The following is a 27,511-nucleotide window of genomic DNA, read 5'->3' on the forward strand; positions in this document are numbered from 1 at the left end:
CAACTCTATAATTTGCATGATTCTATATAATTGTTAGTCCGCACCCTCTGTGTTAATAGAAAAAGCCTACCAATTTCCACTACTGAGATGTTAATTAAAAGATGTCAAGACATTGATAAACACATTGGTTCACTTTAAAACGAACATTTAATTCAACATTGCAACAGGAGTTGAACTGTATTTAAAACAGAAGCATATTAGTGACTAAAAAAAATGTGTACATTAATCCTTAGTTCCCTTTTGAGGGGATTTTGATTGCCAGTTCTCTGCAGTGAAATGCTAGGAAAATGTCTTTAGAAGACAGAATTCTTTCTGAATGCAAGTCTAAAATGCTTAAAAGAGATTAAAGGTTTTAAAGACTCAAATCAGAAATATCCATTAGATATATCTCATTTGAATCCTAAGAGTTTAAACACAATAAACACTATATTTATTTACTTTATTTTTTTTATTTTTTGAGGCAGAGTCTCACTTTGTTGCCCAGGCTGGAGTGCAGTGGTGCAATCTTGGCTCACTGCAGCCTGTCTTCTGGGTTCAAACGATTCTCCTGCCTCAGCCTCCCCAGTAGCTGGGATTATAGGCATGCGCCACCACACCCAGCTAATTTTTGTATTTTCAGTAGAGCAGCGGTTTCACCATGTTGGCCAGGCTGGTCTAGAATTCCTGGCCTCAAATGATCCACCCACCTCAGCCTCCAAAAGTGCTAGAATTACAGGTGTGAGTCACCAAGCCCAGCCTATATATATATATATATATTTAAAGATGACAAGAAATTAACAACTCAGCATTTTGAGACTGGCATGCCAGGTTATCATGATTAGTACATGGGCACCTGGCTGTGGCTCATCTACTACCATATTCTTTGTACTTCTAGATCCTTCTTGGCTTCCATCTTGGCAACTCCAAAGGCATGGTGGGGAAAACAGATGCAGAGATAGATGCCTATGTCTCCTGCAGTCTCTTTCAGCATAGCAATTAGGCAAGTCATCAGTAAGAAAAAGAGTATATAATCTATAACTTATAGTCCACATAAGGCTTCACTCAATTTGAAAAACTGCCAGTTCTGTCAAGTATGCTAACACTCCGATAAGATATTTATGACACAGAATCTGCAAAAAGAAAAAGAAGAAGACATTTATAATTAGAATAGTATTAATTATAACAAAGCAGATTGATATTTACTAATCAATGTTATACTGGTCTAACTTTTGGATTTAATTCATGAAGTTTAACAAATGCAATACACTCATTTTTGGCCAGGCACAGTGGTTTATCCCTATAATCCCAGCATTTTGAGAGGCTGAAGCAGGAGGATCACTTGAGCCTAGGAGTTCAAGACCAGCCTGGGCAACAAAGGGAGACCTCATCGCTACAAAAAATTGTAAAATGTAAAAAACAGCCAGGTGTGGTGGTATACACCTATAGTCCCAGCTGCTCACAAGGCTGAGGGAGGAGGATCACTTGAGCCCAGGAGTTAAAGGTTATAGTGAGCTATAATCACGCTACTGCATTCCAGCCTGGGTGAAAAAGTGAGACTCGGCCGGGCGCGGTGGCTCAAGCCTGTAATCCCAGCACTTTGGGAGGCCGAGGCGGGTGGATCACGAGGTCAGGAGATCGAGACTATCCTGGCTAACATGGTGAAACCCCGTCTCTACTAAAAATACAAAAAACTAGCCGGGCGTGGTGGCGGGCGCCTGTAGTCTCAGCTACTTGGGAGGCTGAGGCGGGAGAATGGCGTGAACCCAGGAGGCGGAGCTTGCAGTGAGCCGAGATCACGCCACTGCACTCCAGCCTGGGAGACACAGCGAGACTCCGTCTCAAAAAAAAAAAAAAAAAAAAAAAAAAAAAAAGTGAGACTCTGTCTCTAAAACAAAAAACAAACCTCTCATTTTTATATTTTCTATTTCTTTCCTTTTTTATTTCTTAATGCTGGTCTCTTCTCATCAAAATTATTTCCCAACCTACTGTTGCACTGTGACCTCCAGTTTGAAAAGCATGAATATAGTGCTTACAGAGTATTGACTTCTTGGATCTAAGAGATAAGAGTTCAAATCTTGATTCTTCCTCTTGATAAGCTATCTTGCTTGTCATTTAAACCTGTCTTAGTCTCAGTTTCCTTGTTTTAAAATAAAATATGGATAAAAACACCTAACTGTCCGGGCATGGTGGCTCACGCCTATAATCCCAGCACTTTGGGAGGCTGAGGCGGTTGGATCACGAGGTCAGCCTGGCCAACATGGCGAAACCCCATCTCTACTAAAAATACAAAAATTAGCCAGGCATGGCGGTGGGCGCCTGTAATCCCAGCTACTCGGGAGGCTGAGGCAGGAGAATTGCTTGAACCGAGGAGGTGGAGACTGCAGTAAGCCAAGATCACACCACTGCACACTAGCCTAGGAGACAGAGCAAGATTCCATCTCAAAGGAAAAATAATAATAATAATAATAAAACCTAACTAGCCGGGCACAGTGGCTCACACCTGTAATCCCAACACTTCAGGAGGCCAAGGCAAGTGGATCATTTGAGGTCAGGAGTTCAAGACCAGCCTGGCCAACATGGTGAAACCCCAACTCTACTAAAAATACAAAAATTAGCTGGGCATGGTGGCAGGCACATGTAGTCCCAGCTACTCAGGAGGCTGAGGCACAAGAACCGTTTGAGCCCAGAAGGCAGAGGTTGTAGTTAGCCGAGATCGCACCACTGCACTCCAGCCTAGGTGATGGAGTAAGATTCTGTCTCAAAAAAAACAAAAAGCAAACACACAAAAAACACCTAACTACAGGGTTGCTCTAAAGATTAGAATTTAAGGTCTGTTAAACTCTTGGCATGGTAACAAGATCACAGGAAACATTTACTGAATGTATATTGTGGCTGTATATTTTAACACATTTTGGGAGCCAATTCTCAGTTTATTTCTGATACTTTTTTTTTTTTTTTTTTTTTGAGACAGAGTCTCACTCTGTTGCCCAGGCTGGAGTGCAGTGGCGCAATCTCGGTTCACTGCAAGCTCTGCCTCCCGGGTTCACACCATTCTCCTGCCTCAGCCTCCCACGTAGCTGGGACTACAGGCGTCTGCCACCACACCTGGCTAATTTTTTGTATTTTTAGTAGAGACGGGGTTTCACTGTGTTAGCCAGGATGGTCTCGATCTCCTGACCTCGTGATCCGCCCGCCTCAGCCTCCCAAAGTGCTGGGATTACAGGCATGAGCCACCGTGCCTGCCCTATTTCTGATACTTCTTATCAGAAATCACTCTGCAGAGAATAAAACAATGTCTGTATTATTTCTTTCCCAATAAGGATAGAAAAGCCTAGAATATAAAGATGACATCTTAGTCCTGTGTTTCTGGCTATAATTTTGTCTAACATACAAAATTCTCTATTACTCTGATAATTAATTCAAAATTTCACAAGAAACAATTTTCAAAGTTTCAAAGTTACTACGAAATAATAATTCATATTATTACCAAAGGCTGAAGCACACAGCATATAGTGTCCTTCCATTATAAGGCTATATCTAGAAGGCTAAAGACTTTAGTAAACCATAAACCATAACATAAAAGCTCTCTGTTGTCTTGAATACATTCAAGTATGTTTCTTCAATGTGGACAATACAATCATCATACATTTTTAAAATTATAAAATGAGGAAAAATTACTTAACTAGATTGTTCAAACTAACCTTTATTTTTCCATCAGTATGTGCTGAAGCTACAGATGTTGAAACACGAACCAATCTTGTGGCTGATAAATGAATCTTGAAATGTCTATGGAAATGTGAATAAAGGCAGTCCATGAATAGGTCAACTTCTTCCTGGGTAACCTCCCCAGGTGTTTTGTGGATGCTGTCCCATAGAGCTTTTGCATCCTCTGGATGTATTGCATAAGAAATGTCCAGACTTTGAGGGCTACAGGGTACAGACCAAAGAAATTCAGTAGTAGCCACATAATGGTCCACTTTGCATGCAGTCCACATGGCAGCCATCCAGGAAAGATTAAATGCATTGATTGTTAAAGGACTGAAATAACAGTCAAAGGTTTTCTGAAACCAAGTTCCAATTATGGCTGTGTTAGACTCTGCTCCATTTGCAAGGAATAAGGGCAGACAGGTGAAATCTTCTGAAACAGTCTCCAGAAGACTGTCTCCAAAAATACAGCAGAACCAGCCAGTCCACAACACTTTACCTTCTCTATTCTCAGATGGCAATTGAGATTTTGACTGAATCTACAAAGAAAGTAAACAGGTCCCTTAAATTCAAAAGTACATTTACTTCTAAATTCCATCTTCTCAAAATTAGTTCATTAAAAATAAGACGAGCCAATGTAATACCTGCAAAAAAACATAGAGGGAATAGTCTCCCTAATGATTAACAGGACGTATAAAAATAATTGGCCTTTTTTTTTTTTTTTGAGACAGAGTCTCACTCTGTTGCCCAGGCTGGAGTGCAGTGGCGCGATCTCAGCTCACTGTAACCTCCACCTCCTGGGTTCAAGTGATTCTCCAGCCTCAGCCTCCCAAGTAGGTGGGATTATAGGCATGCACCACCATGCCCGGCTAATTTTTGTATTTTCAGTAGGGATGGGGTTTCACCATATTGGCTAGGCTGGTCTCGTACCTCTGACCTCAGGTGATCTGCCCACCTTGGCCTCCCAAAGTACTAGGATTATAGGCGTGAGCTACCATGCCTGGCCCCCAATATTCTTATACAATGGAAACACGATGTATGGCAAGACCTTGGTGTAACCAAAATGCAAAATAAGAGCTACCAATATGGCATAACTAGGTGTAGTACCCTGAAACAAACAAACAAACAAAAAAACCCCTCAACTTTAGAAAGAACTGTGAAAGATCAAAAAATCCAACATGTTTGAATTCTTTCATTAAGGAAGACTTCAATATTTCCTAAGGCAGCACTATCAACTTAAAATGTTCTTTTATGGCCAGGCACGGTGGCTTACGCCTGTAATCCCAGTACTTTGGGAGGCCAAGACGGGCAGATCACGAGGTCAGGAAATCGAGACCATCCTGGCTAACACGGTGAAACCCCGTCTCTACTAAAAATACAAAAAATTAGCCAGGCGCGGTGGCGGGCGCCTGTAGTCCCAGCTACACGGGAGGCTGAGGCAGGAGAATGGCATGAACCCGGGAGGCGGAGCTTGCAGTGAGTCGAGATCGGCCACTGCACTCCAGCCTGGGCGACACAGCAAGACTCCGTCTCAAAAAAAAAAAAAAAAAATGTTCTTTTATATGTTAGACCCTACATTTTCTACTCACTGGTCATGCTTTCTTCCTTTTGGGCATGTAGAATATAATCATATCTAATCTCTCTTCTACAGGAAAAGTCCTTCAGATATTTGATGATCCCCATCATACATAGTACTAAGTTCAACATTTCCAGTTTCTTCAGCCATTCACCTAAGACATACATTCACATTCTCTCACTATTCTAGTCACTCTTCCCTGAAATTATTCTGCATAGGAATCATTCATAAGTGAACATAATTACTTTAAAAAGGTCTGATTCCGGGAAGGAGGGGGGAAAAACATCTGACTGCAAGACTAACCACCACCTTTAACCTAGATTATACTATTAATGTAATCTCAGATTGCAGTTTTCTGGTTTTTAGTTGACAGCTTTATATAAACTAGCCCTGTATATTCATGTTTGCTTTATAGGTAAATCTCTCCCAACTTATACTGAGGCTGTAAATTTATTCCTACTAAAATTTTAATCTCTTCTAATTTGGCTCATTGGACAATCCATTCAGATAATTTAGGATCTTTTATTATATTTTTAGCTGATTGCCTAACCCCTCAAACTTTAAATTTTAAGTTACATGACAAACATGCCTTCCAGATACTCAAAGAACTCTGTTAAAGCATTAAGCAGACCAAGGTTAAGATCACAGCTTTGTATCACACCCTTTCAGAAATGATCATTTACACAGTCCTTTTAACATATTTCTCCTTCTTATTCAAGAAATTTTGAAACACCCTCAAATACCTGGAAGCTTAGATATATTAAGTTTATCACACTTTCATGACCTAAGAGTCCTGTAATCCTATCAAGAAATGAGATTTAATTTGAAAACTATTAGAACACTATACCAGGAATTCAAGAGGTCATTTCTAATCCTCACAAGGGTAGATGCTTGCCTCATAATATGCAAGTCACAAAACTTCTCTGTGCATCAGGTGCTTCACTTGACAAAAACTGCTAGTTGTCTCTTGAGTATCCATTTTTCCTTCCACAATAAAATAGTCCCTTTATGGCCGGGCGAGATGGCTCATGCCTGCAATCCCAGAACTTAAGGAGGCCGAGGCGGGTGGATCACTTGAGCCCAGGAGTTTGAGACCAGCCTGGGCAACATGGTGAAACCCTGTCTCTACAAAAATATAAAATTAGCCTGGCATGGCAGCACATGCCTATAGTCCCAGCTACTTGGGGGGCTGAGGCGGGAGGACTACCTGAGCCCAGGAGGTAGAGGTTGCAGTGAGCCGAGACAGTGCCACTGCACTCAACCTGGGTGACAGAGTGAGAACCTGTCTCAAAAAAAAAAAAGTCTCTTTAGTTAAGTTGGCAGAGTACTCACTGAAAAAACATTCTTTTCTAGTCTCCCTTCCAACTAAGATGTAAACAGAAGTTGTTGGGTCTCAGCAAGATTTACTCTGCATCAGGTTCTGTTTGTCCTTCCCATCTTCTTCCTACTTCCTGCCTGGAACTTAAATATAAGGTTTAGAGCTGCTGGAGACATCTTATGTTAGACCATAAGGTAACTTTTAGGATAAAAGTCATGCACTAAGGAGAAGGAAGAGCTTAGATTATTAATTATTTCATCAAGCATCATACCAGCCTTGGACAGCTTACATCCATGCACTTTAAAAAAAAAAAAAAAAAAAAAAAAAGAAGACAGTATACCACTATCTTGTTTAATTCACTATTTTTTAGGCTAACCCTAATCCTAGAACATCTTGAGATCTTTGCCAATACCACGACCTATATCTGGGGTCACCAATTTTTTTCTGTAAAGGGCCAATTAGTAAGCATTTCAGACTTTGCTGGCAATATAGTCTCTGTTGCAACTTCTCAACTCTGCTGTTGCAGCACAAAAGCAGCCACAGACAATATATAAGCAAATAAAAGGGGCTATGTTCCAATAAAACCTTATTTACAAAAACAAGCAGCAGGTCAGATTTGGCCTATGATTTACTGACCCCTAATCCATACAAACAAAAAGTCAGTCCTTTTCAACTGCTTGAGAACTTAATTTCCTTATCCATTATTAAGATTAGTTAGCTCAAAAGAAACAGAAGCAGCAGGCATGAATAATAAACAAAATAAATCTGAGGCTGAGTGTGGTGGTTCATGCCTGTAATCCCAGCACTTTGGGAAGCCAAGGTGGGTGGATCACTTGAGCCCAGGAGTTCGAGACCAACCTGGGCAATATGGCAAGACCCTGTCTACAAAAAATACAAAATTTACCCGAGTGTGGTGGCATGCACCTGTAGTCCCAGCTACTTGGAAGGCTAAGGTGGAAGGATCACTTGAGCCCAGGAGGCAGAGGTTGCAGTAAGCCAAGATCGTGCCACTGCACTCCAGCCTGGGTGACAAAATGAGACCCTATCTCAAAAAAAAAAAAAAAAAAGAAACGCAACATTTTATATTCCTTCCTGTAAGTAGTATATAAGAGCAATAGAACTATCTTGATTGATTAAGAAACCAGATTTATTTATTTATTGTATTTTTTGTAGAGATGGATGGCATCTTGTCATGTTGCCCAGGATGGTCTCGAACTCCTAGGCTCAGGTGATCTGCCCGTCGTAGCCTCCCAAAGTGCTGGGATTACAGGCGTGAGCCACTGCACCTGGCTTTAAAATGTTACATTTCTGAAAGTAACCTGGCATGAAGTATCACAATATTTAATGATACATATTTTTATACTAAAATTCTACTTATAGAAATTTAATCCCAGAAAAACTCACAAAAATATAGAATTCCTAATGACATGAGTAATTATCTACAATATTAGTAAAAATATAATGTACAAGTATGGGCAATATGATCCCAATTTCAAGACTATATAAATACAGATAACCAAACATATATACCAAAATGTTAAAACTATAATTTTTAACTTTTTTTGTACTTTCATGTATTTCCTCAGTTTTCAAAAATAAATATGATTTTGTACACAAACTACCTACATACGCAGGAAAAAAATTTTTAAGTTGATTACATCTAATTATTATAGTTTAGTCAAACAAGACATAAAATACATTATAAATCACAAACTTAGAAATTTTTAAAACAGTTAAGAAAATATCACAACAATTTCCAAACAAAGAAAATGCAGATTCTTTTCCCCTAGGAAGCAAGTATTGTTTATGTACTATACCTGGACAAGAAATGCTTCTGGATCCCTTTGTGTTCCTTTCATTCCTAGGAGAGTAGAAAAAATCACTTTGATGTTGAAGTCTTCTCCCACTTCCACAGCAAGTCCTTTTTGCTTTTCAGCAACAATAAAAGCATTCAGAAGTCTAGAATATTCTTTGAGATTACTATAGGAGAATTTATATAAGGGAGTTAAACTATATAAAGTCCACTGTTTATGCAGAAGGAATGCAACCTTTTGAGGGTCAACATCTTCCTACAAAAAAAAAAAAAATCAAGACAAAAGAAGTTTAAGAATGAGGAAACATTAATAAGAATTTAATCACAGTATTTAAAACATCTAATACAAATATATTATAGGGTACCTGATTTTTGCACTCCAACCAAGTGAGTTTGCAGGACTCATTTTTGCAGATCCTTGAACAGACTTTTACCTTTCTGTAACTTCTCTTTAGAATGCTCTTCTCCCAAGTGTTCACACGGCAAGTTCCTTCACTTCATTCAGTTCTCTACCCAGATGTAATCCAAGAGGCCACTCGATCTAAAGTAGCACCTGCACGCACTCCAAGTTTTTATCACCTCACCCAGATTTATTTTTCTTCACAGCACTTATTACTACTCAACATTATACTCTTGTCTGCAATTTTTTTGTATTTTTATTATCTGTCTACTGGTGTATAAGCTTGATGACAGCAGTGATTTTGTCTATTTAGTTCTCTCTAGAACAAAGCTATCTAGAACAAGTGTCCAATAAATATTTAACATAAAATTTATGTTTCACTTTTAGAAACTTCAAATTATAGATTTCAAAAATAGTAACCATTCCTAAAGTATCTAATTTGATTAGCCCTAATTTAAAAAAATTGTTTGGGCCAGGCGCGATGGCTCATGCCTGTAATCCCAGCACTTTGGGAGGCTGAGGCAGGTGGATCACAAGGTCAGGAGTTCGAGACCAGCCTAGCCAACACGGTAAAACACCATCTCTACTAAAAATACAAAAATAAATAAGCCGGGCATGGTGGTGTGGACCTGTGATCCCAGCTACTCAGGAGGTTGAGGCAGGAGAATTCCTTGAATCTGGAGGGCAAAGGTTGCAGTGAGCTGAGATCATGCCACTGCACTCCAGCCTGGATGGCAGAGCGAGACTCTGTCTTTTAAAAAAAAAAAAAAAATTGTTTGGCAGCAAATCTACTCTATGACACCATGCCCAATTCAACAGATTAAATAAAAAGATACTTGGGGGCTTGTCCAAAGGTAATGAGTTATCTCAGTTGATTGTACACAATCAGTTATAGATCAAACTCCTTGTTTCCAACTCCTTGTTCTACTCTTCCCCACTTCCCCCTTCTCACTACTGTGTTAGACTAGCCTGGAAAAAAAAAAAAGATATTTGGGAATATTTTTTGCTATGCTCTATTAGAACCACAGGTACCATTAAAAACAAAAACACTTCATTTGTATTGGCCCCATGGCATCATTCAGGGCCTTCATATATGCCGCCATATAGGCTCCTAGTTTCCTTCCAAACCGAATTTTTTTATAGAGTCCATACTTCCCAACATAGTCTCACAGCTCCAACAACCTTTTAGAACTTTCACTACAGTTGTCTACTTGACAAAAACGTTTATTCTGACTAAAGCATTCATTGAAATGTTATAAGTTGTTTTATTATTATGACTAAAATACATAGAGATGAGGAAGCAATGAAGTGAACATTCCAATATTCAATTTATATAAAATTTATGTTTTCTGGTTAAGAATCAACACTTTCATTACCAGCAATTGAAATTTTTCTTTAAGAAAATTGTCACAAAGAAAGCCAGGCATGGTGGCTCACACCTGTAATCCCACCACTTTGGGAGGCAGAGGCAGGAGGATTGCTTGAGCCCAGGAGTTCAAGAATAGCCTGGTCAACATAGTGAGACCTTCATCTCTATTTAAAAAAAAAAAAAAAATCTTTAAAAACTTAGCCAGGCATGGTGGCACGTGCCTGTTATTCCCAGCTATACTTCGGAGGATCACTTAAGCCCCAGAGTTAGAAGCTGCTGTGAGCTATGATTGTGCCACTGCACTCCAGCCTTGGTGACAGAGTGAGGCCCTGTACTAAGCAAGACCCTGTCTCTAAGAAGAAATTTTTTAAAAAAGAAAATTGTCACAAAGAAATAAAACTTGTTTCATATCCCCAGTACTACGTATACAACCATATCTTGGGATATGAGACTACTGACCAGAGAAAAAGCTACAATGAGAGTGACTGATCAGCCAGGCCCCTAGCTAAGTGATTCAAAACCACACACCAAACTTTTATTGAATAGGATTTTATTTCCTGCTTCAGTAAAATTAGAAATTATTAATGCTATATACCTTCAGGGTTGTTTGTAAATGATCAAAACAGAGCATGCTGCCACCAGACAAATCTGGGACAATTTAAATACCAAAATAATTTAGTAATAAATTAAAAATCCTTAAAAAAAGGAATTTATGAGCCTATACCAATAATAAATAGATAAATAAATGAAGAAAAAAGGAGAAGGGTTACAATAGAATATCAAAGGCTGGTTGGTAAACACGAAAGGAGTGCTGGAGTTGGAAAACCATTAAGATGGGAACAGGAAAAAATGAAAAGATGGGAACAGAAAAAAAACCATTAAGATGGGAACAGGAAAAAATTACTAGTGTAAACCAAGTCTAAGAAGAAATTTTGACAATTAACAGAATATCTGCCTTAAAGTTGTCTTTCCACAAACTGCTTACTAGTTGCAGGGAGGGAAAAAACAGTACATAAACAAAGTAAAGAAACTGGAGAACTCCTTGACAGGATGATCAAAATTAATGTCGCCTGTGTGCCTCAAGATGTGATTCACAAGGACACAACAGCACCTATGCAATATTCTAGCCAAAAATACTAATTTCAATCTAATCATGAGAAAATGCCAGACAGATGTAAAATGAGGAATATTCTACTTTAAAGAGGAAAAGAAGGCTGTACTGTATTCTTTAAAAATGTCAATGTCATTAAAGACAAATAAATACTATGGACAAACCTGAAAAAAAAGCAATGGGGAAAGGACTCCCTATTCAATAAATGGTACTGGGATAACTGGCTAGCCATACGCAGAAAACTGAAACTGGACCCCTTCCTTATACCATATACAAAAATTAACTCAATGTGGATTAAAGACTTAAATGTAAAACGCAAAACTATAAAAACCTTGGAAGACAACATAGGCAATACCATTCAGGACATAGGTACAGACAAAGATTTCATGACAATGACGCCAAAAGCAATAGCAATGAAAGCAAAAATTGACAAATGGGATCTAACTAAACTAAAGGGCTTCTGCATACCAAAAGAAACTATCAACAGAGTAAACAGAAAACCCACAGAATGGGAGAAAAATTTTGCAAACCATGCATCTGACAAAGGTCTACTATCCAGCACCAGTAAGGAACTTAAACAAATTTACAAGAAAAAAATGGGCCAGGCCGGGCGTGGCGGCTAATGCCTGTAATCCCAGCACTTTGGGAGGCCGAGGCGGGCAGATCACAAGGTTAGGAGTTCAAGACCATCCTGGCCAAAATGGTGAAATCCTGTCTCTACTAACAATACAAAAAAAGTAGCTGGGTGTGGTGGCGGGCACCTGTAGTGCCAGCTACTTGGGAGGCTGAGGCAGGAGAATCGCTTGAACTCAGGAGGCGGAGGTTGCAGTGAGCCAAGATCATACCATGGCACTCCAGCCTGGCTGATAGAGCAAGACTCCCAGCACTTTGAGAGGTCAGGGAGGGTGGATCACCTGAGGTCAAGAGTTCCAGACCAGCCTGGACAACATGGTGAACCCCCGTCTCTACTAAAAATACAAAAAAATTAGCCGAGCATGGTGGTGGATGTCTGTAATCCCAGTTACTCGGGAGGCTGAGGCAGAAGAATCGCTTCAATCTGGGAGGTGGAGTCAGCCAAGATCATGCCACTGCACTCCAGCCTGGGTGACAGAGCGAGACTCTCTCTCAAAAAAAAAAAAAAAGGAAAAAACAACCCCATTAAAAAGTCAGCAAAGGACATAAGCAGATACTTCTCAAAAGAAGACATACATGAGGCCAACAATCATATGAAGGAAGTTCAACATCACTGATCGTTAGAGAAATGCAAATCAAAACCACAATGAGATATTTCGTATCAGTCAGAATGGCTATTATTAAAAGGTCAAAAAACAACAGATGCTGGCGAGGTTGTGGAGAAAAATAAAAAGTCAAAAAATAACAGATGCTGGTGAGGTTGTGGAGAAAAAGGAATGCTTATACATTATTGGTGGGAGTGTGAATTAGTTCAACCACTGTGGAAGACTGTGTGGCAATTCCTCAAAGACCTAGAGACAGAAATATTATTTGACCCACCAATCCCCTTACTGGGGTACATACCCAAAGGAATATAAATCGGTCTACCATAAAGACACATGCATGCTATACTCACTGCAGCACTATTCACAATAGCAAAGACATGGAATCAACCTAAATGCCCATCAATGACAGGCTGGATAAAGAAAATGTGGTACATATACACCATGGAACACTATGCAGCCATAAAAGTGAACAAGATCATATCCTTTGCAGGGACATGGATGGAGCTGGAGGCCATTATCCTTAGCCAACTAGCAAAGGAAGAGAAAACCAAATACCACATGTTCTCACTTATAAGTGGGAGCTAAACAATGAGAACACATGGATGCATAGAGGGGAACAACACACTGAGGCCTATCAGGGAGTGGAAGGTGGGAGGAGGGAGAGAAGCAGGAAAAATAACTAATGGGTATTAGGCTTAACACCTGGGCGATTAAATAATCTGTATAACCAACCCCCATGACGCACGTTTACCTATGTAACAAACCTGCACATCCTGCACATATACCCCTAAACTTAAAATAAAAGTTAAAAAAAATACCGTGGACATGATTCAGATTAAAGGAGGTCAGAATACATAAAAATTCCTGGTATATATATGGGTTGTATGTTTGAAAATTACTTTAAAAATAAATAAACAACATAAACAGGCGTGGTGGCTCACGCCTGTAATCCCAGCACTTTGGGAGGCCGAGGCAGGCGGATCACAAGGTCAGGAGATCGAGGCCATCCTGGCTAACATGGTGAAACCCCGTCTCTACTAAAAAATACAAAAAATTAGCCAGGCGTGGTGGCGGGTGCCTATAGTCCCAGCTACTGGGGAGGCTGAGGCAGAAGAATGGCATGAACCCAGGAGGCGGAGCTTGCAGTGAGCAGAGATTGCGCCACTGCACTCCAGCCTGGGCGACAGAGCCAGACTCTGTCTCTAAATAAACAAATAAATACAAATATAAAAAACAAATAAAAGACATAAAAGAGGTAGCACTGGTCATTATGAAATTGTTTCTTTGTTTCTCATTTATTTTATTAGTTGATGGGTTAAGAAGATACTAAGAATACTATAGTTACAAAAATTGAAATGTTTTGTTCACAGATATTCTCGATTATTGACTAACACAAAGGGATACAAAAAGCATACCTGCAACTGTGAACACTGGGGAACTTTCCTCCGAGGTGGAGTCGGGATAAATGAAGTCTGTTTCCTGATTGATTCTAATCGTTTTTGCAGAGGAGTGGCACCTACAAAGTAATCTTCAGGTCTTGAGGATGCACTAGGAGTTGACTCTGGTACATCATAAGAATCCATGGTCTGTCTACAAAAGAAGAAATAAAACCAGAATTCTAAGCACTAAAAAGTTAACTGATGCTCAGTTTCACTGATTCCTTTCCTCACTCTAAAGGAATCCTTTCTCTTTCTTTCTTTTCCCCTCCCTATTCCCAGTTTTAAACCAAGTCCTATATTCCTTATTGGCTATAGCCCACTTTTATGTATATCTTACAGACACCTCAAACACAGTGTATGTTCAAAACTAAATTCAACTTCTTTTCCTGCTTCAAAAAGCTAACTGATCCATTTTCAAATTCCTGTCAATTTGCTAAGTTAACTTAAATTCATGTAGTCTCCCACCTTCATTCTTTAACATACAGTCATTAAGCACATTCTACTCAGTTTTTCTTTCAAGAATCTGTCAAATTCTCACTGTCCAAGATGGCTGAATAGGAACAGCTCTGGTCTGCAGCTCCCAGAGTGATTGACCCAGAAGACGGGTGATTTCTGCATTTCCAACTGAGGTACCTGATTCATCTCACTGGGACTGGTTGGACAGTGGGTACAGCCCATGGAGGGTGAGCCGAAGCAGGGCGGGGCATTGCCTCACCCAGGAAATGCAAGGGGTCCAGGGATTTCCCTTTCCTAGCCAAGGGAAGGCGTGACAGACTGTACCTGGAAAACCGGAACACTCCCACTCAAATATTGCGCTTTTCCTATGGTCCTGGCAACCAGCAGACTAGGAGATTCTCTCCCGTGCCTGGCTCGGCAGGTCCCACACCCACGGAGCCTTGCTCACTGCTAGCCCAGCAGTCTGAGATTGACCTGCCAGGCAGCAGCCTGGTGGCAGAGAGGTGCATACACCATTGCTGAGGCTTGAGTAGGTAAACAAAGTGGCCAGGCAATTCAAACTGGGTGGAGCCCACCACAGCTCAGCAACGCCTACTGCCTCTATAGACTCCACCTCTGTGGGCAGGGCATAGCTGAAAAAAAGGCAGCAGAAACGTCTGCAGACTTAAATGTCCCTGTCTGACAGCTCTGAAGACAGCATTCTCCCAGCATGGCGTTTGAGCGCTGAGAACAGACAGACTGCCTCCTCAAGTGGGTCCCTGACCCCCGTGTACTCTAACTGGGAGACACCTCCCAGTAGGGGCCAACTGACACCTCATACAGGCAAGTGTCCCTCTGGGATGAAGCTTCCAGAGGAAGGATCAGGCAACAGTATTTGCTGTTCTGCAAAATGCTGTTCTGCAGCCTCCACTGGTGATATCCAGGCAAACAGGGTCTGGAGTGGACCTCCAGCAAACTCCAACAGACTGCAGCTGAGGGACCTGACTGGTAAAAGAAAAACTAACAAAAATAAAGGAATAGCATCTACATCAACAAAAAAGACATCCACACCAAAACCCCATCTGTAGGTCACCAACATCAAACACCAAAGGTAGATAAAACCACAAAGATGGGGAGAAACCAGAGTGCAAAAGCTGATAATTCTAAAAACCAGAGCACCCCTTCTCCAAAGGATCACAGTCCCTCGCCAGCAACGGAACAAAGCTGGACGGAGAATGGCTTTGACAAGTTGACAGAAGTAGGCTTCAGAAGGTCGGTAATAACAAACTTCTCTGAGCTAAAGGAGCATGTTCTCACCCATTGCAAGGAAGCTAAAAACCTTGAAAAAAGGTTAGACGAGTGGCTAACTAGAATAAACAGTGTAGAGAAGACCTTAAATGACCTAATGGAGCTGAAAACCATGGCATAAGAACTTCATGATGCATGCACAAGCTTCAATAGCCAATTCAATCAAGTGGAAGAAAGGATATCAGTGACTGAAGATGAAATTAATGAAATAAAGCGAGAAGACAAAATTAGAGAAAAAAGAGTAAAAAGAAACAAACAAAGCCTCCAAGAAATAACGGACTATGTGAAAAGACCAAATCTATGTTTGATTGGTGTACCTGAAAGTGACGGTGAGAATGGAACCAAACTGGAAAACACTCTCTACGATATTATCCAGGAGAACTTCCCCAACCTAGCAAGGCAGGCCAACATTCAAATTCAGGAAATACACAGAACACCACAAAGATACTCCTCGAGAAGAGCAACCCCAAGATACATAATTGTCAGATTCACCAAGGTTGAAATGAAGGAAAAAATGTTAAACACAGCCAGAGAGAAGGGTTGGGTTACCCACAAAAGGAAGCCTATCAGGTTAACAGCAGATCTCCTGGCAGAAACTCTACAAGCCAGAAGACAGTGGGGGCCAATATTCAACATTCTTAAAGAAAGGAATTTCAACCCAGAATTTCATATCCAGCCAAACCAAGCTTCATAAGTGAAGCAGAAATAAAATCCTTTACAGACAAGCAAATGCTGAGAGATTTTGTCACCACGAGGCCTGCCTTACAAGAGCTCCTGAAGGAAGAGCTAAACATGGAAAGGAACGATCGGTACCAGCCACTGCAAAAACATGCCAAATTGTAAAGACCATCGATGCTAAGAAGAAACTGCATCAACTAACGGGCAAAATAACCAGCTAATATCATAATGTCAGGATCAAATTCACACATAACAATATTAACTTGAAATGTAACTGGGCTAAATGCCCCAATTAAAAGACACAGCCTGGCAAATTGGATAAAGAGATAAGACCCATCAATGTGCTGTATTCAGGAGACCCATCTCAAATGCAAAGACACACATAGGCTCAAAATAAAGAGATAGAGGAAGATCCACCAAGCAAATGGAAAGCAAAAAAAAAGGGAGGGGTTGCAATCCTAGTCTCTGATAAAACAGACTTTAAACCAAGAAAGATCAAAAGAGACAAGGAAGGTCATTACATAATGGTAAAGGGATCAATTTAACAAGAAGAGCTAACTAACTTTAAATACATATGCACCCAATACAGAAGTACCCAGATTCATAAAGCAAGTCCTTAGAGACCTACAAAGAGACTTAGAATCCCACACAATAATAATGGAAGACTTTAATACCCCAACATCAATATTAGACAGATCAATGAGACAGAAGGTTAACAAGGATATCCAGGACTTGAACTCAGTTCTGCACCTAGCAGACCTAACAGACATCTACAGAACTCTCCACCCCAAATCAACAGAATATACATTCTTCTCAGCACCATGTCACACTTATTCTAAAATTGACCACATAATTGGAAGTAAAGCACTCCTCAGCAAATGTAAAAGAACAGAAATCACAACAAACTGTCTCTCAGACCACAGTGCAATCAAAATTAGAACTCAGGATTAAAAAACTCATTCAAAACCACACAACTACATGGAAACTGAACAACCTGCTCCTGAATGACTACTGGTTAAATAACAAAATGAAGGCAAAAATAAAGATGTTCTTTGAAACCAATGAGAACAAAGATGCAATGTACCAGCATCTCTGGGACACATTTAAAGCAGGGTGTAGAGGGAAATTTATAGCACTAAATGCCCACAAAAGAAAGCAGGAAAGATCTAAAATCAACACCCTAACATCACAATTAAAAGAAACAGAGAAGCAAGAGCAAACACATTCAAAAGCTAGCAGAAGGCAAGAAATAACTAAGAACAGAGCAGAACCGAAGGAGATAGACACACAAAAACACCGTTCAAAAAAATCAGTGAATCCAGGAGTTGGTTTTTTGAAAAGATCAACAAAATTAATAGACTGCTAGCAAGACTAAAAAAGAAGAAAAGAGAGAAGACTCAAAAAGATGCAATAAAAAATGAGAAAGGGGATATCACCACCAATCCCACAGAAATACAAACTACCATCAGAGAATACTATAAATACTTCTACGTAAATAAACTAGAAAATCTAGAAGAAATGGATAAATTCCTGGACACATACACCCTCCCAAGACTAAACCAGGGAGAAGTCAAAACTCTGAATAGACCAATAACAGGCTCTGAAATAGAGGCAATAATTAATAGCCTACCAACCAAAAAAGTCTAGGACCAAATGGATTCACAGCCGAATTCTACCAGATGTACAAAGGGGAGCTGGTACCATTCCTTCTGAAACTATTCCAATCAACAGAAAAAGAGGGAATCCTCCCTAACTCATTTTATGACACCAGCATCATCCTGATAGCAAAAACCTGGCACAGGAACAACAAAAAAAGAGAATTTTAGACCAATATCCCTGAAGAACATCAATGCGAAAATCCTCAATAAAATCCTGGCAAACTGAATCCAGCAGCACATCAAAAAGCTTATCCACCACGATCAAGTCAGCTTCATCCCTGGGATGCAAGCCTGGTTCAACATATGCAAATCAATAAATGTAATTCATCACATAAACAGAAACAACAAAAACCACATGATTATCTCAATAGATGCAAAAAAGGCATTTGACAAAATTCAACAGCCCTTCATGCTAAAAACTCTCAATAAACTAGATATTGATGGAACGTATGTCAAAATAATAACAGCTATTTATGACAAACCCACAGCCAATATCATACAGAATGGGCAAAAACTGGAAGCGTTCCCTTTGAAAACCGGCACAAGACAAGGATGCCCTCTCTCACCACTCCTATTCAACATAGTGTTGGAAGTTCTGGCCAGGGCAATCAGGCAAGAGAGAGAAATAAAGGGTATTCAATTAGGAACAGAAGAAGTCAAATGACATGATTGTATATTTAGAAAAACCATCATCTCAGCCCAAAATCTCCTTGAGCTGATAAGCAACTTCAGCAAAGTCTCAGGATACAAAATCAATGCACAAAAATCACAAGCATTCTTATACACCAATAACAGAGAAACAGAGCAAAATCATGAGTGAACTCCCATTCACAATTGTTATGAAGAGAATAAAATACTGAGGAATCCAACTTACAAGGGATGTGAAGGACCTCTTCAAGGAGAACTACAAACCACTGCTCAACAAAACAAAAGAGGACACAAACAAATGGAAGAACATTCCATGCTCATGGACAGGAAGAATCAATATTGTGAAATGGCCATACTGCCCAAGGTAATTTATAGATTCAATGCCATGCCCATCAAGTTACCAATGACTTTCTTCACAGAATTGGAAAAAACTTTATAGTTCACATGGAAAAAAAGAGCCCACAATGCCAAGATAATCCTAAGCAAAAAGAACAAAGCTGGAGGCATCATGCCACCTCACTTCAAACTATACTACAAGGCCACAGTAACCAAAACAGCATAGCACTGGTACCAAAACAGATATATAGACCAAGGGAAAAGAACAGAGGCCTCAGAAATAACACCACACATCTACAACCATCTATATATCTGTTTTGGTACCAGTACCATGCTGTTTTGACAGTCTTTGACAAAACTGACAAAAACAAGAAATGGGAAAAAGATTCCCTGTTTAATAAATGGTGCTGGGAAAACTGGCTAGCTATATGTAGAAAGCTGAAACTGGATCCCTTCCTTATATCTTACAGAAAAATTAATTCAAGATGGATTAAAGATGTAATTGTTAGACCTAAAACCATAAAAACCCTAGAAGAAAACCGAGGCAATACCAATCAGGACATAGGCATGGGCAAGGACTTCATGACTAAAACACCAAAAGCAATGGCAAAAAAAGCCAAAATAGACAAATGGGATCTAATTAAACTAAAGACCAGGCTGGGCGCAGTGGCTCATGCCTGTAATCCCAGCATTCTGGGAGGCCGAGGCAGGCGGATCACAAGGTCAGGAGCTCAAGACCAACCTTGCCAATATGGTGAAACCCCGTTTCTACTAAAAATACAAAAATTAGCCAGGCATGGTGACGTGTGCCTGTAATCCCAGCCACTTGGGAGGCTGAGGCAAGAGAATCGCTGAACCCAGGGAGGTGGAGGTTGCAGGGAGCCGAAATTGTGCCACTGCACTCCAGCCTGGGTGACAGAGCAAGACTCCGTCTTGAAAAAACAAAACAAAACAAAACAAAAGACCTTCTGCACGGCAAAAGAAACTACCATCAGAGTGAACAGGCAACCTACAGAATGGGAGAAAATTTTTGCAATCTACTCATCTGACAAAGGGCTAATATCCAGAATCTGCAAAGAACTTAAACAAATTTACAAGAAAAAAACAAACAACCCCATCAAAAAGTGGGCAAAGGATATGAACAGACACTTCTCAAAAGAAGACATTTATGAAGCCAAAAGACACATGAAAAAATGCTCATCATCACTGGTCATCAGAGAAATGGAAATCAAAACCACAATGAGATACCATCTTATTCCAGTTGGAATGGCGATCATTAAAACAACAGGAAACAACAGATGCTGGAGAGGATGTGGAGAAATAGGAATGCTTTTACACTGTTGGTGGGAGTGTAAATTAGTTCAACTTTTGTGGAAAACAGTGTGGCGATTCCTCAAGGATCTAGAACTAGAAATACCATTTGACCCAGCAATCCCGTTACTTGGTATATACCCAAAGGATTATAAATCATGTTATTATAAAGACACATGCATACGTATGTTTATTGCAGCACTATTCACAATAGCAAAGACTTGGAACCAACCCAAATGTCCATCAATAATAGACTGGATTAAGAAAATGTGGCATATATATACCATGGAAAGCTATGCAGCCATAAAAAAGGGTGAGTTCATGTCCTTTGCAGGGACATGGATGAAGCTGGAAACCACCATTCTCAGCAAACTATCACAAGGACAGACAACCAAACACTGCATGTTCTCACTCATAGGTGGGAACTGATCAATGAAAACACTTGGACACAGGGCGGGAACATTACACACCAGGGCCTGTCAGGGGGTCAGGGGCTGGGGGAGGGATAGCATTAGGAGATATATCTGATGTAAATGACAAGTTGATGGCTGCAGCAAACCAACATGGCACATGTATACCTATGTAACAAACCTGCACATTGTGCACATGTACCCTAGAACTTAAAGTATAACAAAAAAATAAATTTTAAAAAATGTTAAAAAAAAAAAAAAAGAATCTGTCATCCCTTCACAAAGCTAATTCCTTAGCCACAACTAAGAGTTCTCCGTATCTAAGAGTAATCCATTCTTCCAGAAATAGACTTGATTTTTATCTGTGCAACAACCTTTACAGTAACAAGACAAATCCTAAACTCTTCTGCTAGGTTTAAGGTCTTTCTGATTCAGCTTGCTAATTTCTGATTCCTTATCTTCCTAATTCTCCTCTCCAACCTGGGACATAAACATATTCTTATCTTCATGTGGTTGCTTCTCAACTATATTCCCTACCTTAAGCATCCTTTTCCCATCTCACCTCCTTTAAGACCATGCTAGAAATTTGATCCCCTTTCAAAATAGGGTGTTTTTAACCTTTCGGTCCTGAAATACCTATGACATAGACTTTTATCTGTTATCTGTTATCAGTGGCTCATTCCTGGAAGCAGAGTATGCATGTGTGTGTATGCTATATGAGCTCTCAGCTCTAAGTCTGAAAAAATCCCTCAAGAATGTTCTACAACATCCTTGGAGATATATCAGCACACACAACTTTCCTCAATCACCCAGTCTGTACCACTCATTTTAGCCCCTGTTCATATACTTCCTTATACCATTTTTTAGTGTGTATTTCTTATATCCCCAGTAATACTAAGCTACTGTCACTGAAACCATGCTTTATATTTCCCAATGTATGTATAATTACCCAAATACAATGCTGAGTGTCCTTTAATTGTTAAACAAGTATTGGTTCAATTAAATGGAAGTATTTCATAGAACTTTCAAATTAGGGCCAGGCATGGTAGCTCATGACTGTAATCCCAACATTTTGAGAGGCTGAAGCAGGTGGATCACTTGAGCCCAGATGTCTGAGACAAGCCTGGGCAACACTGTGAGACTCCATCTCTACAAAAAATGAAAAATAACTAGCCAGGTGTGGTGGTGCAGGCCTGTGGTCCCAGCTAATCAGGAGGCTGAAGTAGGACTGCATGAGCCCAGGAGGTCAAGGCTACAGTGAGATGTGATCATGCCACTGAATTCCAGCCTGGGTGACAGAGCAAGACCCTCTCAAGAAAAAAAAGACACACAAAATTAAAATACAATTTTCATTAAAAGGAATTATCATTTCAAAGTTATGATTAGTCTCAGCCGGGCGTAGTGTCTCACGCCTGTAATTCCAGCACTTTGGGAGGCCAAGGAAAAGTGGATCACCTGTGGTCAGAAGTTTGAGACCAGCCTGGCCAACATGGTGAAACCCTGTCTCTACTAAAAATACAAAAATTAGCTGGGTATGGTGGCACACACCTGTAGTCCCAGCTAGTCAGGAGGCTGAGACAGGAGAATCTCTTGAACTTGGGAGGTGGAGGCTTCATTGAGCCGAGATCACGCCACTGTACTCCAGCCTAGGTGAGACAGAGCAAGACTCCATCTCAGCAACAACAACAACAACAAAGTTATGATTAGTCTCAACTACTACACAATTACCCCTTTGAAAAGTTTTTTATGAATAAAAAGTTATATTACTATATTTACTCATTTTATTTTATTTTATTTTTTGAGATGGAGTCTAACTGTTTTCTGGGCTGGAGTGCAACTGCACGATCCCGGCTCACTGCAACCTCTGCCTCCCAAGCTCCAGCAATTCTCTTGCCTCAGCCTCCCAAGCAGCTGAGATTACAGGCGCCCACCACCACGCCTCACTCATTTTTTTTTTTTTGTATTTTTAGTAGAGACAGGGTTTCACCACGTTGGCCAGGCTGGTCTTGAACTCCTGACCTCAGGTGATCCACCAGCCTCCCAAAGTGTTGGGATGACAGGCGTTAGCCACCGCACTCGGTCCATATTTAAATAGTATTATATTTAAAATAGTACAGGTTGAGCATCCCTTATCCAAAATGCTTAGGACCAAAAGTGTTTTTGGATTTCAGATTTTGTCAAATTTGGGAATATTTGTATCACACTGGTCAAGCATCCTTAATCCAAAAATCTGAAATCCAAAATGCTCCAGTGAACATTTCCTTCCAACATCATGTCAGTACTCAAAAAGATTCACATTATGGGACATTTCAGACTTCAGATTTTCTAATTAGGGATGCTCAACCTGTATCTTCAATTTCAATATATTAGACTAGGACACCATTTATATCTTGCACAAAACTCCATAAATTAAACATGTAGTCCTAGCATGGACAACATAGCAAGACCCCATCTCTCAAAAAAAAAAAGAAAAAAATTAGCCTAGCATGGTGGTAGTCCTAGCCACTTGAGAGGCTGAGGCAGGAGGACTGCTTGAGTCCAGGAGTTTAAGGCTGTAATGAGCGATGATCGCACCACTGCACTTTAGCCTGGGCAACAGAGTGAGATCCTCTCTAATTAATAAATAAATACATAAACTAAACATGTAGCATTATTTGTCCTTAAAGCTCAAATAATGTCCAGAGCAAGTTCATGTACCACACAATTTATTTATTTATTTTTACAAATGTTCATATTAGCTTTATTCATAATAGCCAAAAATTGAAAATGACTCAGTGGGTGAATGATTAAATAAACTGTGGTACATCCACACCATGTAATAGTACTCTGCAATGAAAAGAAACAAATTATTGATACATGCAACAACTTGGATGTTAAAGCCAATCCAAAAAGGTCACATATAAAATTTCATACATTTAACATTTTTAAAATGACAAATTAAAGGAATGAAGAACAGATGAATGGCTGACAGAGATTAGGGAAAGGGAAGAGGGTGGGAGGGACATAAATGTGACTATAAAGAGGCAACACAAGAATTCCTTGTGGTGATGGAACTGTATCTTCACTGTGGTGAATACAGGAGTCTACATTAGACACCACACAATTTAAATAGCAGCTACTCTAAAGCATCCTAGCTTTACATGCACATTGAATTACCTATTTCAAAGGGAATTTTAATCAGTACTACTTACACAGAATGTTTCCTTCAAATTTGTTACTTGGTGCAATAATTGCTAACACTTATTGAGCATTCATCACGTTTCAGGTACTTAGTAAGCCCTTTATATTTTCTCATTTAATCTTCAAACAACCCCATGAAGTAGATCATGCTCCCAGCTGACAAACAGGAAATCAGACAAGTTAAGTAACTTACCAAAGTCAGCCAGTTAGAGTGGAAGAGTTAGGATTTGAATCCAGACAGTCTAACTCTGCAATGAGTGCACTTAGCTACTTCTTTCACGTTGCCTTTTAAACAGGGATCAATTATGAGGCAATATAAGCCCTGCTGAATTTGACTCCTTAAAAGAGAAATGCTATGAATTCCAAAAAGATTTTAAAGTCTAGGTGACTTTAAAAAGTCTAGCAATAAATGAGATGAGAAAAACACTTATCAGCACTAAGAGGGATGGTTTTGAAAAAATATGTCCGTTGAGTATTTAATGTTAAAGTAAAATAAAATAGCCCAATCCATGAATTAAAGATTAGCAAATGAGTTATTTTTACTTTACCTTCTCATCTCACACTCAAGAATGTGTAATTTTGCCCAGCACAATAATCAAGATGTTATAAATATACCTTGATCAATATATTACTGTCCCAATACTCTTCCTTCCAATCAGAAGCAAAAAGGTCCTCTTACTTGTATCTCCCCTAGACACCATCTCCTTTGTGTACTTCAATTTTTTTTTTTTTTTTTGAGACAGGGTCTCACTCTGTTGTCCAGGCTGGAGTGCAGTGTCCCGATACCACTGCAGCCTCAACCTCCTGGGCTCAAGCGATCCTCCTATCTCAACCTCTTGAGTAGCTGGGACTACAGGCATGCACTGCCACACCAGGCTGTACTTCACTTCTCTATTATCTTTAATCACTCCTATACAGGATCCTTTTCTTTCATTGCCAAGCATATTCTAGTATTTCTAACATTAAAAATTTGTGTTTAAATCCAATTCCTCTCATTCCTTCTGAGACCAATCTCCTGGAAATGTGGTCTACACCTATTGCCTCCAGTTACTATTAAATATTTTACTAGAAATCTTCAGCAATCTCTTTTTTCCATCTATCACTATAAAGAAACTGCACTTTTGAAGATTATTATTTTTGCCAAAACCATGGCCAAATACTTTGTTCATCAAGTTTGTTCATCCTTCCTCCTCTAAACTTTCTGGGACCTTGTTTCCTGACACTCCATTTTTTAGGGGCTTTTCTCCTCCTTACTTTTTATAGTTCCAATTTCTTTACTGATTCTTTTTTCCCCTCATGTTCCAATAATAGGTGGCCCCAGACTCTGAAAATCATTCATTCTACATAGGAAAATAATCATTTTCTATAACTCCTAAATCTCTACCTTCAGACCATTACAGCTGCAACCCAGTCCTGCATTTCCAACTTCCTATAAGATGTTAAACTTTCATGTTGTCAGACTCATTAAGTTCAAAACTAATCATCTCTTCACATCTCATTCAATCTTTCTTTGCCAACTACTGTACTCTGTTTTGCTCAGTAATAATTCCATTCTTCCATTTTCTTTCCCCACTAAAAAAATACTTTCATCATCTTTTACTCTTCCTTCAACATCACCTTTACATCTAAAAAGTTAACTTTGTTACTTTGTTAACTTTATCATCAAATTCTGACATATTTCTTTTTTTTTTTTTTAAGACAGAGTCTCACTCTGTCTCCCAGGCTGCAGTGCAGTGGTGCGATCTTGGCTCACTGCAACCTCCAACTCCCAGGTTCAAGTGATTCTCCTGCCTCAGCCTCCAAGTAGCTGGGACTACAGGCGTGCACCACCATGCCTGGCTAATTTTTGTATTTTTTGGTAGAGATGGGGTTTCACCATGTTAGCCAGGCTGGTCTTGAACTCCTGACCTCAGATGATCTGCCTGCCTTGGCCTCCCAAAGCGCTGGGATTACAGGCATAAGCCACCACACTTGGCCTCTGACATATTTCTTAAAAAGATATACACTTGTCCTCTTAGATGTGGGCTTCACTCTCATTCTCAATTATAGGTACTTATCTTGTTCCCAATCTTAGCCCCTTTCCCTAATCCATCATGTCTTTCATTGTCACCACTTTTATCATTACCTTGCTTGAGATCCCATAACAGTTCCCATACAGCTATATGAAGTCGAATCAGAATTCCTGTCTGGTTTTCAAGGCACTACTGTATTTGATCTTATTATCTGATCCTATCCAGGTTCATTTTCTACTACTTCAGTTCTTACCCTAAGTAGCCTTTCCAAAATCCAACATTCTACATACACTTCCTCTAAGGTTTTGTATACAACTTTGGGGGATGACGGGAGGTGGGAGTGAAGAAAGTTCCAGTAGACAATTCTTTAAAAGGTTAAATCACAGCCGTAGAGCCACACATGCACCCCCTACTCTAGAGAGATGATCACTCTACTATTCTCCCTGCCTTTTTATTCACCTTATCGACAATTAAAAATACTTCTCTACTCCCGTTTGTCTGAGCAAATGTTATCCATTTTCCATGTGCCATCTCCTCAGAAGTTTTCCAGAGCTTGGCAGAGCTAGTTCTCTTGACAATTCCACTTGCAGTTGTAGTTCACAGCACACAAGTAAAGCTTTGTTGTTTCTCTAGTGGTTAGTCCGTGAAGGGGCTCTGACTTGATCACTTTTCTACATTGCCACCAATACCTAAATCCAACCGCCCTAATGCCAATACTTAGTCGGGTACTATGCACGTAGTGCTTAAACACACCTCAACACACAAGTATTGTGAAGATAATGACCACAGAGCAGGGCAAATACAAAGTTAAAGCAGGTCCGGAACCAATACAAAGCATTTTTACCAATAAAATGCCGTGATGACGCTGTCACCCATTCCGGATTAATCAATCATTCTTCAAAAGTCCGGCTCCAAAACTATGTCGAGACTGAAATCCCCTGAAGAAAGAAAGAAAGAAAAAAAAAAAAACCCGCCAAAATGACAGTTAAGAGAGAGTCAGACTAACCCCTGGCCCTCCCAAATTCCCTCTCGCTCCACCACAAGTGGGTTCACAAGAGACACAAACGCACCCAGGAAGACCTCCACTCCCTCAGACGCGGGGCGGGCCCTGCGACTTCACTCTGGGAGGGACATTTCCGCTCACCCAGCTCTGCGACCCTCGCTCCTGCCGAGTCAGCTTCTGCTGGCGAAGGGGGAAGGGCAAAAGGACAGTGCGTCCCAACCCGTCCCTCTTCAGCTGAGCCTGTCAGAGACCAGCCCAGCTCTGAAATCACGCCGCTGTGAAAAGGCAATTCGGTCCTCCGCCGCCTCTTCAGTTTAAAATCGTTTCCCGACTCGCTCTGCGGCTCCACGCAGGAAGCCTCCTTAGCGCCTCGCCGATTCCGTATCAGTGAAGCAACTAAAATTGCCATTTTAACTGAGGGCAAGGCCGAGCCACTTAACCGCTATCGTCAACCTTTCCAACCGTGCTCGGTTGCTCGTCCGTTTCCCCACCGGTGGGAAGCTTTCTCTCAAATTTCCGCCCGTAGTAAGCATGGCGGCGGCACCTCACCACTGATTCGTTGAATTCTTTCCTCGTAATCTTGG

General features: G+C 40.2%; 1 protein-coding gene across 8 annotated transcripts; it reads right to left on the reverse strand.

Moving 5' to 3' along the window:
- Positions 1 to 128: 128 nt before the first annotated feature.
- CENPL (centromere protein L) lies at positions 129 to 27,261 on the reverse strand. 8 transcript variants are annotated; one of them, XM_074015798.1, is made up of 6 exons: positions 27,069 to 27,261; positions 26,769 to 26,862; positions 13,925 to 14,099; positions 8,396 to 8,439; positions 3,681 to 4,223; positions 129 to 1,109 (listed from the first exon to the last, which is right to left on the reverse strand). In XM_074015798.1, the coding sequence occupies exons 4-6, from the start codon at positions 8,435 to 8,437 to the stop codon at positions 1,038 to 1,040; spliced, it is 657 nt and encodes a 218-aa protein (XP_073871899.1). In that variant the 5' UTR covers positions 8,438 to 8,439; positions 13,925 to 14,099; positions 26,769 to 26,862; positions 27,069 to 27,261; the 3' UTR covers positions 129 to 1,037. The 8 variants fall into 8 exon arrangements, with proteins under 8 accessions (XP_073871899.1, XP_005540092.2, XP_073871949.1 ...); XM_005540035.4 differs by having other exon boundaries at positions 8,396 to 8,647; XM_074015848.1 differs by having other exon boundaries at positions 26,995 to 27,261.
- Positions 27,262 to 27,511: the final 250 nt, after the last annotated feature.

Source organism: Macaca fascicularis, chromosome 1 (assembly GCF_037993035.2).
Source record: "Macaca fascicularis isolate 582-1 chromosome 1, T2T-MFA8v1.1".
Classification (NCBI taxonomy): Eukaryota; Metazoa; Chordata; class Mammalia; order Primates; family Cercopithecidae; genus Macaca; species Macaca fascicularis.